Source organism: Protopterus annectens, chromosome 10.part0, assembly GCF_019279795.1.
Source record: "Protopterus annectens isolate FY-2018-M chromosome 10.part0, PAN1.0, whole genome shotgun sequence".
NCBI lineage: Eukaryota > Metazoa > Chordata > Ceratodontiformes > Protopteridae > Protopterus > Protopterus annectens.
In genome coordinates this window covers 1,825,967,066-1,825,983,458 of record NC_056744.1, presented here as the reverse complement: position 1 = coordinate 1,825,983,458, position 16,393 = coordinate 1,825,967,066, and the positions used below count along the sequence as shown (strand labels likewise).

The 16,393-nt window shown below is 40.5% G+C and overlaps 1 protein-coding gene across 1 annotated transcript in view; it reads left to right on the top strand.

The window, feature by feature from the left end:
- The window catches only part of LOC122814070 (active breakpoint cluster region-related protein-like), a 1,143,696-nt gene that overhangs the window by 643,581 nt on the left and 483,722 nt on the right, over positions 1–16,393 (top strand). Inside the window, exon 10 of the mRNA XM_044086683.1 lies at positions 15,080–15,233. Coding sequence (XP_043942618.1) covers positions 15,080–15,233 — 154 coding nt within the window. The remainder of the gene's footprint in view (positions 1–15,079; positions 15,234–16,393) is intronic.

The window sequence follows — 16,393 nt, the reverse complement described above, 5'->3', positions numbered from 1 at the left end:
GCACTACTTATCTCCTCCCCACACTTCTTTATGGTGCTCCCATCCTTGCTAACCTCCAGGCATGACAAGCTACACTTGGCACTACTTTATCTCCTCCCCACACTTCTTTATGGTGCTCCCATCCTTACTAACCTCCAGGCATGACAAGCTACACTTGTCACTACTTATTTCCTCCCCACACTTCTTTATGGAGCTCCCATCCTCACTAACCTCCAGGTGTGACAAGCTACATTTGTCACTACTTATCTCCTCCCCACACTTCTTTATGGTGCTCCCATCCTGACTAACCTCCAGGCATGACAAGCTACACTCGGCACTACTTATCTCCTCCTCACACTTCTTTATGGTGCTCCCATCCTTACTAACCTCCAGGCATGACAAGCTACACTTGGCACTACTCATCTCCTCCCCACACTTCTTTATGGTGCTCCCATCCTTACTAACCTCCAGACATGACAAGCTACACTTGGTACTACTTACCTCCTCCCCACACTTCTTTATGGTGCTCCCATCCTTGCTAACCTCCAGGCATGATACGCTACACTTGGCACTACTTATCTCCTCCCCAAACTTCTTTATGGTGCTTCCATCCTTGCTACCCACCAGGCACGACAAACTACACTTGGCACTACTTATCTCCTCCCCACATTTCTTTATGATGCTTCCATCCTTACTAACCTCCAGGCATGACAAGCTACACTTGGCACTACTTATCTCCTCCCCACACTTCTTTATGCTGCTTCCATCCTTGCTACCCTCCAGGCACGACAAACTACACTTGCCACTACTTATCTCCTCCCCACACTTCTTTATGGTGCTCCCATCCTTGCTAACCTCCAGGCATGACAAGCTACACTTGGCACTACTTATCTCCTCCCCACAATTCTTTATGGTGCTCCCATCCTTGCTAACTTCCAGGCATGACAAGCTACACTTGGCACTATGTATCTCCTCCCCACACTTCATTATGGTGCTCCCATCCTTACTAACCACCAGGCATGACAAGCTACACTTGGCACTACTTATCTCCTCCCCACACTTCTTTATGGTGCTCCCATTCTTGCTTACCTCCAGGCATGACAAGCTACACTTGGCACTACTTATCTCCTCCCCACACTTCTTTATGGTGCTCCCATCCTTACTAACATCCAGGCATGATAAGCTACACTTGGCACTACTTATCTCCTCCCCACACCTCCTTATGGTGCTCCCATCCTTACTAACCTCCAGGCATGACAAGCTACACTTACCACTACTTATCTCCTCCCCACACTTCTTTATGGTGCACCCATCCTTGCTAACCTCCAGGCATGACAAGCTGCACTGTCACTACTTATCTCCTCCCCACACTTCTTTATGGCACTCCCATCCTTACTAACCTCCAGGCATGACAAGCTGCACTTGGTACTACTTATCTCCTCCCCACACTACTTTATGGTACTTCCATCCTTACTACCTCCAGGCATGACACAATTCTTTATGGTGCTCCTTGCTAACATCCAGGCATGACAAGCTACACTTGCCACTACTTATCTCCTCCCCACACTTCTTTATGGTGCACCCATCCTTGCTAACCTCCAGACATGACAAACTACACTTGGCACTACTTATCTCCTCCCCACACTTCTTTATGGTGCTCACATCCTTACTAACCTCCCGGCTTCAAAACAATTAAAACTTGAACAATACTATAACAGAGTTGCTAAGTTTGCAGCAAATACCCCTTTCACAACCCACCACAGTATAGCACTCTAAAGCCTAAATTGGTCAGAACTGCTACATCAACTAACATTTACAATTATCCAGCATCCATCTGCCTGCACAACATTAAAAAATATTATGTACAACTATGGTCATTGCGATCAAGTGACCAAAAACTCCTGTCTGTCTACAACCTATCAAATCTGCTGTGCATTGTCTGTACTCATACAAGGTTGCTAAGGTCTGAAACTGAAAACAGTGTAAGAAACGTCTCTGTGTGGAAGATTTTCATTGCATACATATCTAGTTAATCGCAGCGGTAGTGGTGCTGCAGTAGCGTTGTCGCCTCACAGCAAGATGTTGTCCCGTTTGATTCTCAGCTAGAGCGTCTTCTGTGTGGAGGCATACTTGAATGGGCGTGCCTTCGTTGAAGGTTGTGCATCAGGGCTCGTAACTCGGCAAATAAAAATCCACTACCAAACATTAGCGGACCGGAGTTCCACTGTGGCGACCCCTAACCGGGATAAGCCGAAAAACACAACAACAACAACAACATATCTATCTATATTAATCAAATCGGATAATGGTAGTGGAAGTAGCAAACTTAAACTCATCCTAAATCAAAAAAATGATAAAAAATATAATTTGAAATATTATACAGAAGTACTAAGTATTCAAAAGTAATCCAAGCAGGGTAGACAGTCTGTTTCCAGTCAAAACTCCTTTATTTATTAAGTACACAGACAAATGATCCAAGTAAAACAAAAATAGAGTAATAATTTCCTCACAAGCTTTCTAAATATATATATACTTTTTATCAGGCATGGGAGTGGTTTATTGTGCTGTAAAACAAAGTGTTATTGGTACACATGTTAAATTCACATCCCTTCCCCCATCAGTGTGACATTCGAGCTGGTCCTGCCCTACTTTATATGACTAATTTTGTTTTATTTTATTCTTCCAGCTGGTTTTAAATACCATGTTAAATCAGTTTCAATTTAAGTGGATATTTTGTTTCCATCATCATACATTGTTTCTTTTTCTTGCTCTTTTTTCCACTTTGTTCTAAATGACGTGTAATAACAATGCTAACTAATTATGCAATAATATTTTTATAGATAGTTTTTAAGGTTCTTGTACACAGACTTGAAGAAGTGTAGAAGGATGAAAGTGATCTTTGTTAACAATAAGTTATGAAAATAGAACATTATTTTTACAATGGATTTTTACATGCAAAGTGTATAATGTATATATTTATATATATTTTTTGATTGCCAAATGAACTAAGGTTGATATATTTCGAGCCAGTTGTCTTTGATAAAATCACAGACTTAATCATCATCATCTTCTTTCAGCTCTTCCTGTTAGGGGTCGCCACAGCAGATCACCTGTTTCCATTTCTTCCTGTCCTCTGCATTGTGCTCTGTCACACCAACCACCTGCATGTCCTCTCTCACCACATCCATAAACCTTATCTTAAAACTTCCACTTTTCCTGTTACCTGGTAGCTTCATCCTTAGAATCTTTTTCCCAATATACTCTGCATCCCTCCTCAGCACATGTCCAAACCAACATAATCGTGCCTCTCTGGCTTTGTCTCCAAACCTTCCAACCTGGGCTGACCCTCTAACGTACTTATTCCTAATCCTGTCCACCCTCGTCACACCCAGTGCAAATCTTAACATCTTTAATTCTGCCACATCCAGCTCAAACTCCTGCCTTTTTGTCAGTGCCACTGTCTCCGACCCATATAACATAGCTGGTCTCACTACCCTCTTGTAGACCTTCCCTTTCACTCTTACAGGTACTCGTCTGTCACAAATCACTCCTGACACACTTCTCCACCCACTCCATCCTGCCTGTACTCTCTTCTTCACCTCTCTTCCACACTCACCGTTACTCTGAACTATTGACCCCAAGTATTTAAACTCATCCACCTTTGCCACCTCTACTCCCTGCATCCTCACCATTCCTCTATCCTCCCTCTCATTCACACACATATATTCTGTCTTAGTCCTGCTGACCTTCATTCCTCTTCTCTCTAGAGCATATCTCCATCTCTCCAGGGTCTCCCCCACCTGTTCCCTACTCTCACTACAGATCACAATGTCATCTGCAAACATCATAGCCCATGGGGACTCCTGTCTGATCTCGTCTATCAACCTGTCCATCACCATTGCAAGTAAGAAAGGGCTCAGAGCTAATCCTTGATGTAACCCCACCTCCACCTTAAACGCATCCGTCACTCCCACCACAGACCTCACTGCTGTCACACTACCCTCGTACATATCCTGTACCACTCTTACATACTTTTCTGACACTCCTGACTTCCTCATGCAATACCACAACTCCTCTCTAGGCACCCTGTCATATGCTTTCTCTAAGTCTACAAAAACACAATGCAACTCCTTCCGACATTCTCTGTACTTCTCCATCAACACTCTCAGAGCAAAGATCGCATCTGTAATGCTCTTTCTTGGCATGAAACCGTACTGCTGATCACTAATCATCGCGTCCCTTCTTAACCTTGCTTCCACTACTCTTTCCCATAACTTCATGCTGTGACTGATCAATTTAATCCCTCTGTAGTTACTACAGCTCTGCACATCACCCTTATTCTTAAAAATCGGTACCAAAACACTTTTTCTCCATTCCTCAGGCATCCTCTCACTTTCCAAGATTTCATTAAACAAGCTGGTTAAAAACTCCACTGCCATTTCACCTAAACGCCTCCATGCTTCCACAGGTATGTCATCTGGACCAACAGCCTTTCCATTCTTCATCCTCTTCATAGCTATCCTTACTTCCTCCTTGCTAATCCTCTGCACTTCATGATTCACTATCCCTACATCATCCAACCTTCTCTCCCTCTCATTCTCTTCATTCATCAGCCCCTCAAAGTACTCTTTCCATCTCCTCAACACACTCTCCTCACTTGTGAGTACATTTCCCTCATTATCCTTTATCACCTTTACCTGCTGCACATCTTTCCTAGCTCAGTCCCTCTGTCTAGTCAATCGGTACAGGTTCTTTTCTCCCTCCTTAGTGTCCAACCTTTCATACAACTCTTCATATGCCTTATCCTTAGCCTTTGCCACCTCTCTCTTTGTCATGCACCTCATCTCCTTATACTCTTGTCTACTTTCTTCATCTCTCTGACAATCCCACTTCTTCTTTGCCAACCTCTTTCTCTGTATACTCTCCTGTACTTCCTCATTCCACCACCATGTCTCTTTGTTGTCCTTCCTCTGTCCAGATGTGATGCCAAGCACCTTTCTAGCTGTCTCCCTTACTAGCTCTGCTGTAGTTACCCAGCTATTTGGTAACTCTTCACTGCCACCCAGTGCCTGCGTTAACTCATCCCTGAACTCCACCTCACAATTACCCTTTTTCAATTTCCACCATTTGATCCTTAATAATCTACTTAATAATCTGGTTCAATAAGAGGTACCACATCATTATAAATTTTATTTAAAGTACATAAGGGTTATATTATTATTATGACAGCTACAGTAGGGCAGAACCAGCTCGAATGTCACACTGATGGGGGAAGGGATGTGAATTTATGATGTGTACCAATAACACTTTGTTTTATGCTGTGGTGGTGGTGCTGCAGTAGCGTTGTCGCCTCACAGTAAGATGTTGTCCTGTTCAATTCTCAGCTAAAGCGTCTTCTGTGTGGAGACATGCATGAATGGGCGTACCTTGTGCATCAGGGCTGGCAACTCAGTATGTAAAAATCTATCATTAGCGGACCGGAGTTCCGCTGTGGTGACCCCTAACCGGGAAAAGCCAAAAGATACAACAACCAATAACACTTTGTTTTACAGCACAATAAACCACTCCCTTGTCTGATAAAAAGTATATATATATTTAGAAAGCTTGTGAGGAAATTATTACTCTATTTTGTTTTACTTGGATCTCTTGTCTGTGTACTTGCACAAGCAAACTAAACGGACTTCTTTCCTAGTCAACTAATTCCCCAAGAAATTAGGGTAAAATACCCTCATTACATCTATGTAATTATTGTTAAGCGTCTCGCATGCAGCGACAAAACAGTACCTCTCCCACTTATTCTGGCAGCCCTTGTCCAACTACAAATAACCAATAGTGGAAATATAGTCTACTACTGTTTACTGAAATAAAGCTTTTGCTTTACTTAGTAGTAGATACAAAACCTAACCTAATTTCCACTAAAGTGTTCAAAATCAAACAATGATTACAGTGAATTAGTTGTTCCACTTTAGCAAGTGTTGTACCTACCGGCAGCTGACTTTAGGACCCTGTAAACTGCTGTCCGGTGTATCCCCCTGACGTCAGAGAGTTTTTTTAAGTCCTATTAGTCCTACTGCCATTTTTAAAATAAAAAAAAAACAGAAAGGTACTGTTTGTGTCTCCCTGCTCGGTCGCCATCTCCTACCTCAAGGTATGCAATTTTCTAGGATAAACCTGCATTTTTTGTAATAATGTGCCTGCATTTAACCAAATTTCCTCATGCAACAGTAAACTGTTTATTTAACTGCTGCCATATCTGAGGCGTTCACAGCGTTAACGCTAGCGACAGCGTGTTACTGAATAGACTCGAGTATAAACTTGTACTATGAATTATAAGAGCTTCAGTTGAATGTTTACTTGCTGCTTTGCAATTTTCAAGTAGCTGGACTTGTTTTAGCTTTGACCCTGTTGATTTGTTCACTGTGTGGTTTTAGCAGCTCCTGTACATAGGTTGAAGAGAGGCTTAGCGACAGTTGTTTTTATCCATAATCTTATAGTAGCCAGTGTAATCGTAACTACTATATGTAACCAACATTGCTGATCTATCCATATCTTGTATATTAATAGTGTAATTTATGGAGGCTTCGTTACTTATCTTAACAAATATGCAGTTTGCCACATGAATACTGGACTCAGTGACTCTTGTTTTTATTACCGAAAAGCGTACATTTCGGCTACTAGGGGCCTGTTAGGCGTAACGGAACTGATTAAGGTTTTGAGAGTTTATGCTTTTTGTCAGTAATTTGTACTACCTAACTCCACAATTCTATAGCTGTAGCAGTAGCCTGCTATAAATCAGGATTCACTGTACTGAAAGTTTACATTGCCTAACATGTGCATATTTGACTTGCTTTGTATTTAACCTTACAAGAAATTCACTACTTGCTATCTCTAAATACTGGAATTACACTGCATAAGACATAGGTCTTCCTTAACTAATACACTACAATACCTGTAGTACAACCTATGTTTTTTCCATCTTTCTTAAACAGCCCCCTATACACTGACCGTGTGGCTCCTACACATCCGGTGGAGGTGCAGAGGGACTCCGGTGCGAATGCACAAGCAAACTAAATGGACTTCTTTCCTAGTCAACTAATTCCCCAAGAAATTAGGGTAAAATACCCTCATTACATCTATGTAATTATTGTTAAGCGTCTCGCATGCAGGGACAAAACAGTACCTCTCCCACTTATTCTGGCAGCCCTTGTCCAACTACAAATAACCAATAGTGGAAATATAGTCTACTACTGTTTACTGAAATAAAGCTTTTGCTTTACTTAGTAGTAGATACAAAACCTAACCTAATTTCCATTAAAGTGTTCAAAATCAAACAATGATTACAGTTAATTAGCTGTTCCACTTTAGCAAGTGTTGTACCTACCGGCAGCTGACTTTAGGACCCTGTAAACTCCTGTCCGGTGTATCCCCGCTCCGCTCCTCACCCTGCCCCCATATCCCACCCGCCCCCACTATAGCTATATTTATTTTGTCCTTAATCCCACCCCACTTAATCTCTGAACCAATCATAGCCTCCCTCTAGTTAATTTACCTCCTCCCACATCTCCATCTAATCACCAATCAGCTTGTTGGCCCTCACATAATATTAACCATCCTTTCTCTACATCTGGGGCAAAACAATGAAGTTCATCATCCCACTTATACCTCTTCTTCTAATGGTTACACATATATTATCATGCTATGAAAACCAAACATTGTTGGGTATTCACTTCCCAAATGGTCACACCTGCTCCCACCTAACCCCTTCCTTGAATCTGATCCCACCTTCAAATTGCACCACTACTACATTCTGCCCCAAAAGTGTGTATCTCACCCAGCGCTACCCTAAAATTACCACTTCAAAAACAGGCCTGAAGATACTAAGTAAACTACTACAACTCTTTGACCATCTGAAAGCAAGTATTACCAAAGATGGTGATATTCACCCCAACCCAGGCCCATCCTCTGATTCAGACTCAGTTACCTCCATCCTAACTCCAAGATCTGCTAGTTCCCTCCTCATCCTCCATCTCAATCTAAGAAGCATAAACAACAAAGTACATAACCTACATGCTATGATAGCCACGCATCTCCCAGACATCTTGTGTCTAACAGAAACATGGCTCAAACCATCTACTAAGGATGAAGAAATTCTTCCACCTGGATACAATATACTCAGGGTTGATAGGATAAAAAAAAAGGGGGGGGGAGGAATAGCCGTAATGTTTAGAAGTACCCTGAATATCATTACTAATCCTATACAACCCCCTAAGGTCACCAATATGGAACTAACGGCCCTAAAAATTTGCCTAAATAACCAAAAGAGCATCAACCTCATCATAGTCTACATCCCACCTGGGAAAAACTTAGAAACTGTGGAGCAAACCCTAAGCTGGCTCACCTCTAACTACCCTCAAGAAATTATAGTACTAGGGGATTTCAACCTTGACTGGTCCCAGTACTCTGACCAGATAAACCCCTGCCCCATTAACCTGTATGGCTTCTCCCAAAATATAAAATCTCCCACAAGAATAGGTAACTCTCAACAAAAAGAAAGCACTATTGATTGGATTCTCACCAGTAAAGACACATCTACCTATACCACAGGGACCCTCCCTAATGATCTTAGTGACCACCTTATCACCTTTATCATAAAACATAAGATGATATGTAAAAACCTTCCTATATATAAGCTAGTTATGAACAAGAAAAAATTTGTCCTTGAACAATTTCTAACAGAACTCAAATCCTGTAACTGGTCCATCCTAAAAACACTTCCCATTGATGAGAGTGTTACACACTTTAATGACACATTCCTTAAAATACTGGACTGTCATGCACCCTACCGATCAATCAGAGCCAAAATCAGGATTGCACCTTGGCTAACTAACGACACCAAAGCTAAAATTAAACTTAGAGACCAGGCCTGGGCAAACTGGCGTACCACCAAAGAACCCCTAGACCGTATCAAATTTCAGCAGCTAAGAAACTCAACAAAGGCATATACTACCCGTGATAAAAAGAATTACTTCCATCATCTTCAGGATAAGCACCAAAATAATCCAAAGAAGTTTTGGGCGGGTTTCAATAACCTCCTATACTCTGGGAAATCTACTACCCCTACCCCAGAAAAACTTATAGGTAAAGATCCTGTAGTTATAGCTAATTCCTTTAACTCCTTCTTCACTGAGACCATTCAGGCACTAGCCAGTCAGTTACCTACTTCCTCCACCTCCTTAACCAGTCCTACTGGAAAGAATCTACCAGCCTTTAGTTTTCAACCAATATCCACCTCCTATATTAGAAATCTACTAAAGAAACTCAAACCATCCACCCTATCGGCTGATCGTCTCCCAGCTGAATACCTACAACTAGCATCCGATGTAATTGCCTATCCCATTTCAATCCTAATAAATAGAACCATCACGGAGGCCACCATCCCCTCAATCTGGAAAATATCATATGTCATCCCTCTTCACAAGGGAGGTGCCTCTACGGATACATCTAACTATAGACCAATTGCAATATTGTCGCCTATAGCAAAAATTATAGAAAGGTGTGTCCACAAGCAAATCCTACACTACCTTACCCTTAACAATCTCCTGTCAAAAACTCAACATGGTTTTCGTCCCCATCATAGTACCACTACTGCCCTCCTTTCCTTTGTTGACTCAATAAACAAAAATCGGAACAACAAATTAATTACTTCTGCTCTCTTCCTTGACCTGTCAAAAGCGTTTGACATGGTCAATCACCAACTAATGCTCCACACCCTTGAATCCCTTCACCTCAACAACCTGGCCCTTAGTTGGTTTAATGCTTACCTTTCTGACAGAAAACAAGCAGTCCAGTGGCAAAGCACATTATCTAACCTGTTACCTAATACCATAGGAGTCCCCCAAGGCTCCATACTTGGTCCCCTTCTCTTCTCTGTATTTATAAATGACCTACACTCAGTCATCTCACAAGCAACCTGCATTCAATATGCAGACGACTCCACCCTGATCTGTTCTGATGTCTCTCTCCATAATCTCCAAAAAGTCACCCAACACTGTTTTGCAGCAGTTGAAAAATGGTTTTCAGAAAGGAAACTTATCCTAAATCCCAAAAAAAACAAGCTACTTCTTATCTTCCCCACGTGTCGAACCCCCATAGGGCTTCATCCACCTTATTCTAACAATATGACCTTTCAAGTTCAGTCTACCAATGGCACCATCATCGAGCCTGTCACTAACACCAAACTGCTTGGTGTTACTATAGACCACAAGCTCAAATTTGATGTTCACATTAGTCAAACTATTAAAATGGTGAACAAGAAACTAGGCTCCTTGTACAGAATCAAAAACTTTCTTACTCCATATTCCAAACTAACTATAGCACGGTCACATCTTCTATCCACCCTACTGTATGCCTCCCCTATCCTATCCTTCCTCAATAAAAATGAGCTCAACAAACTCTCAGTCGCTTATAACCACATCGCTAGATTTGTTACTGGCTCACCTTACCGTACTCATCACTGCCTTAACCTAAAGAAACTTGACTGGCTAGAACTACCTAACCTTCTTATACTTAACCAACTTGTTGAAGCATTCAAAATAATTATGGAACCTGATAAAACTCCCTCTCTGAACAAACTCCTGACCCCCTACTCCAACCTAAATTGCCTCTGATCTTCTAATAGTGTCCTGGTACTAACCACAAAATCAAATAACTTAGGAGGAGATGCTATCTATGCTAACTCTATCGGAAAGCTCTGGAATTCTCTTCCCAATAACCTAAGACTTTCAACTTCCCTCACCCAGTTTAAAACTAGTCTCAAGTTACTACTTAAGACCCAGTGGTTATGCCCCTGTGAAAATCCCGATTGATCACAAAACTGCCTTCTACCTAAACTCACTATGTAATTAATCTCCATCTATAATCTCTCTAGCCCCCTTTAGACCCACTCTCTATTACACGGGGGTCCTACTAGACGGCACCCTCCTGAATAACCATAGTCTTTACTTGTGCATAACCTTATATCCTTTCCCCCTAGAGACCTAAGCTCTCACCTCATCACTTACTAACATACCCTAATAACAGGGCTTTTACTGCTCATATATTTGTGAAATTAAATAAAGTGTATTAGCTACTAGTATCTGTAACTTTTTATGCTATGATTGTTCCTCATGATGTCTATGTATTGTTGTTGTTTCTGTTTTTCTTCTGTCTTTCTTAAATGTGGAGCTTTTCTTCCCGGGTCTCTGCTGAAAAGGGATATGTATCCAGTCGGACTAACCCTGTAAACAAATGTAAAATAAATAAAATAAATAAAATAAAATACTTAATAAAGGATTTTCAACTGGAAACAGACTGCCTGCCCTGCTTGGATTACTTTTGAATACTTAATAATTCTGTACAATTATATATTTTTATTTTTTTTTTTACTTAAGACGAGTTAACGTTCACTACTTCTACTACTATCGTGTGATCTGATTAATATACAGTGATTAACTAGAGATATATGGGCTGAAAATCTTGCACACAGAGACGTTTCTTACACTGTTTTGTTTTTGGACTCACTATACTTGCTTAGTGGGTTGTTTGAGACTTCAGGGATACCACAGAGAGTACTTGTTTTAAGGCCTGAAACTCCTTACCTTTATCCATCAGATCTATACCCTGCTACCCATCTTTCAAAACCACTCTAAAAGACTTCCTAGCTACAATCTGGGATTGTTCTTGCTCAAAACCAGGATAAACTATATCCCTAAATGTGAACAAGTACGCTTTCATTCCTTATACCTCCTTACTCACCCTTCTTCACTTCTTACTGCTATGTAATTCTTCTCCCTGACTTTCTCTCTAAATATATCATAACCCTGTTTTTCTCTAAATTTATATTGCAATTCCTATTTTTATTATGCTAACTTATCTTTTTATTTCTCTACACACGTTCTAAAATTTCTTTAAATATTAAATGATTGTCATATACCTTGTATAGATTTTTAACCAATGTTTTAATATTATGTCTAATTTGTTATAATTATTTACATTGCAGATGTTTTTGTTTTATTTTTGAAGATTGCAAAATTATTGTTCTCAAAATGTTTTGTAATAATCTGGAACTTTTTTCCCCAGACATCCGCTGAAAATGGACTTTTTCCCAGACAGACTTTTCCAGTAATCAAATGACAATAAATGAATAAATCCTTCTTGCATATCAAAATAATAGGATGAAAGGAGACAGAAAGCTTCTAGACGGACTAACGATTTTAGGGGGATAAGCAGTATTAACTGAATTGGAGGACACGTACAGAATGACTACAGTTAGGGGTCACGCAGTATCCATAGGTTCATAGGGTCATAAAAGGTTACTAGGCTAATGGCTCTAGACCCCTCACAAGCCTGGCCATATTTATCCTGAGTTTCCCTAATTGCCAGTGGTTAGGTGATTGAAGTTTGCACAGGTAAAGCTCTATGGTAGTTAATACAGCTTCCTCTGTCCAGGAGGGATATGGGAGCCACTCCAGGAGTCATTGATCTAGGTTACATTTGAAGAGGGTCAGGGAGGGACTCTGTTTCACATGAACTGGAAGCTTGTTCCAGAGAAGTGTCAGTCTCTGGGAGATGTATCTGTCTCTCCAGCTTGACCTGTTCATGTCAGAGGCTAGGTTAAGATCACTAGAGTGAGTGACCTTCATAGAGTTTGATTTATGAATGTGTAGCATTTCCATCAGGGCCAGGTGAGAGACTGCCTTGTAATCCAGACACAGGTCACCCCTAGGCAACCTGTAGGAGACAGAATACAGTGACAGAGCTTTCAGTCTTTCATTGTAAGACTTGTTTTGTGTACTCTGTAATTTCTTAGTGAGAAACTTCTATCATCTCTCCAATTGTTGTTGGTGAGGTACATGCAAAAGGGAGCATTGTACTCAATTATTGGTCTGATGAAGGCTGAGTATAATGGAATTATAACATCCTTAGATCTAGATGTGATGCCTTTACTTATAAGATGTGTCACATAGAAGGATTCCCTTACTGCTGTGGATATGTGGTGGTCAAAGTTCAGCTTGCTATCAACCTGAGTACCCAGATCTCGTACCACTGGGTCTACACTTACGGAGGTGCTGTCTATGATGTAATTAGCAGGGATGTTAACTTTCCTAAAGGGAATATAATGTGTATATATATATATATATATATATATATATATATTTTTTTTTTGCATTTCACTTTAATCTGTTGCTTTGGCACCAATCATTTGTCTGTGTTAACCCTATCTGCAGTATATTAATATCATTGGGGGACTCAGTGATTGCTCCCAATTTGCAATCATCAGCTAACTTGGTCAGCCACAAGCCATACATGTTTGCCTGGACTTCTGAGAAATTCCAAACAGTAAGGGGCCAGGCACAGAACCCTGTGGTACACAACTGGTGGCTGATCTTTTGCTAGAGGTGAAGTCACACACTTTGACAGTATATGTCCTGTCAGTGAGACAGTTTGCTACCTATCAGGTAATGTAGGGCTTAACTTCCAATTGAGAGAGTTTCTCTATAATATCTGAGTGAGGGGTTGTGTGAAATGCATTGGCTAGGTCAAGATAGGCTGCATGCAATGTCTTTCCCTCGTCCAGGACCTTAGTCACTTTCTCGAAGAAGTCAACCATGTTTAAAAGGCATGATCTACCTTTAACAAATCCGAACTGGGTTGGGTCCAGTGTATGGCGATTACCATTTGTCCTTGTTAATAAGGTCCATAATGATTCTTTCCATGGCCTTGCAGATGATGCTAGTCAAGCTTATGACCCTATAATTCCCAGGGTCGGTTGATGGTCCCCCCTCTGTGCAGAGGGATCACTGTTGCTGTCCTCCATTTTGCTGGAACACAGCCAGTTTGCAGGATGTTGTTAAACAGGGATCCAAGTGGGTCTATTATAAGTTGTCTAAAAAACAACCTGGGATGTTGCCTGGTCACACTGGTGCTGAATTTTTGACCTTGGAGAGCACCAAGATGACCTGCTCTCTTGAGATAATATGCTGAAGAATGGTGGCAGGTATACTTTGGGGGATGACAGGAGGGGACATGGGGGGGGGGTGAAGTTTGCTTCAAATTTGTCTGCTAGCAGGTTCACTATTACATCTGTTTGGGTATGGGTGGTGCCATCAACAACCAGTTCAGTGCATAGCTGGGTATTCCCTTTTAGATTTTGGATCTAGTTAAATAATGCCTTGTGTGAGGATACTTAGGGCCCCATGGTGGAATTAATAGAGTGACCGCATTTGAACTGTGAGTAAAACTTTCAAGGGGCCACAGCAGGTGTACTACAGTCATGGAATCCTCACTTCTTAAGTAACAGTTACTCTAGGTATGCTTCACCCATGTATCTGTAAATCATTTATTCACTTTAGATAAGCATTGTCTGTTTGGTTAATATTTAATTTGTCACACTAGATAGGCTTGGTATGCGTAATTACAGTTTACGATGCATTTCAATTCAGCTGACACATTAACTGTTGTATTCCTCGGTAACAGTGCTCTCATCACTCCCCACCTGCACGGAATATGTGACATCATTATACCATCCCCACAAATGGAAATGGTATAATGATGTCACTCCCCACCTGCACAGAATATGTGACATCATTATACCATTTCCATTTGTGGGGATACTGCACCTCACCCTGTTCACTGGTGCAAAATACTGACAATACAAACAACAGTTATCAAACCATTTAATGTACAGTATTTAGCTTGTGTGTGTGCAGCTGGGAGGTTTAGTGACAAAATGTTGGTCATGTTTAAACTGCATTTGTATTTTCAGTTATATAAACCTATTAACCTTGCATATGCTATTGTATATTCAAATGTCATAGATATGGTGATTTAAGATGTTCAGTATACCAGCATAACATACTGTTAATGTAATTGTGCCTTCTTGCCTTTGGTCATGCCTGAAAAGTTCTCTTGGACCAGTGTACCTACCTGGCAAACAAATGTATAAATAAATAAATTGCTTTTTAATTTTAGCATAGACTGTAGCATTTGTCTGTCTTTCCCCGTTTTGACAATAACCTTAGTACAGTCATGTAAGTGAGCACAATATTTTGTTTTTGTACAGGAAGCAGCCTTTGTATAAGCTTGAATGGCACATACCGATGAGGGATCTTAGAGTGGCAGTTGCATCAGGACCATTTCCTACTGAACCTCAGGAGATTATGGATGAAGTGAGAAGGAAGATCTTCCAAGCCAGAATGGAGATTCAGCAGGCAAAGGTACTGAATTTTATGTATGCTCAACAGTAGCAAAATCTCCACAAAGCACAGGGAGGTGTTCCAGGTTTGTCACGTGTACATGCATTCTGCAGTAACCATAAATCTCCAAAGGACGGCATATTGCTGAGTTATGTAGTAGACATTATTTATGTGTTTGTTTGTTTATGTATTTATGTACTTATTTGTGTATGTACGTATGTATGTATATATGTATGTATATATTTATTTATTTATTTTAACTTTGTTGACTAGCTAAATGAGCTGGTCAAAAAAAAAACATTTTCAGCCATAACACTGGCAACAAATGGCAGAATTAAAGCTATGAACTGTTAACAAGCTGTTTCTTGTGGTCCAAGGTTTGGTTCCCTCAGTCTTAGTTTGAAGACTGTGTAACCAGACAGTATCCTGGGCATTGTTTGAAAAAGGTCCTTCTGGATCAGTGCTTTACCCCTGTTTACAACCACAGAATAAACAACTGAAAAAGGCCTGTGCTTGTCCAAAATGTATGTACAGGAAAACACAGGTACACAACAAAGCTGAAAAATAAACCAGGAGAATAAGCAAATCTTAAAGTTGTAAGTAAAGGCATGACATCAGTAGGTCATTAGGTGCATTACGGTAATTAAGGTAAATAACATTAGGTCATTAGGTACATTACGGTAATTAAGGTAAATAACACTATGGCGCAAACAGTGTGTTTCAACATTTACAATGAGTCTGAATGTCAGACTACTTTATAATGAGTGTCTATAGTAATGCATTGACCATGTTCAGAGACCAGTGAAAATACATTGACAGAGAATGAATTTTGCGAACAGTTGTAGTCCATGCATGACTTATACATTCACTAACTACTAAAATATATGAACTAGACATCCACCAAGACTGTCAGCATATAAAATATCTTTTATTCAAAACATATAGGATAAGCACTTTCACACAAGTTGTGCTTCATCAGATCCATCAACATAAAAGTTATAAAACCATTTATATAATGAAAGCAATTAATTAACATCCAATAAAAACATTTCAATGATTACTGATGTTAACTATGTTTTTTTTAAATGGGCTTTAAAGGTACAGCAGCATTGATACCAGGCAGCTTATCTGCCTGCAACCTGATAATCCATTTGGTCTCAGCAATCTGGAGCCTGTTATTG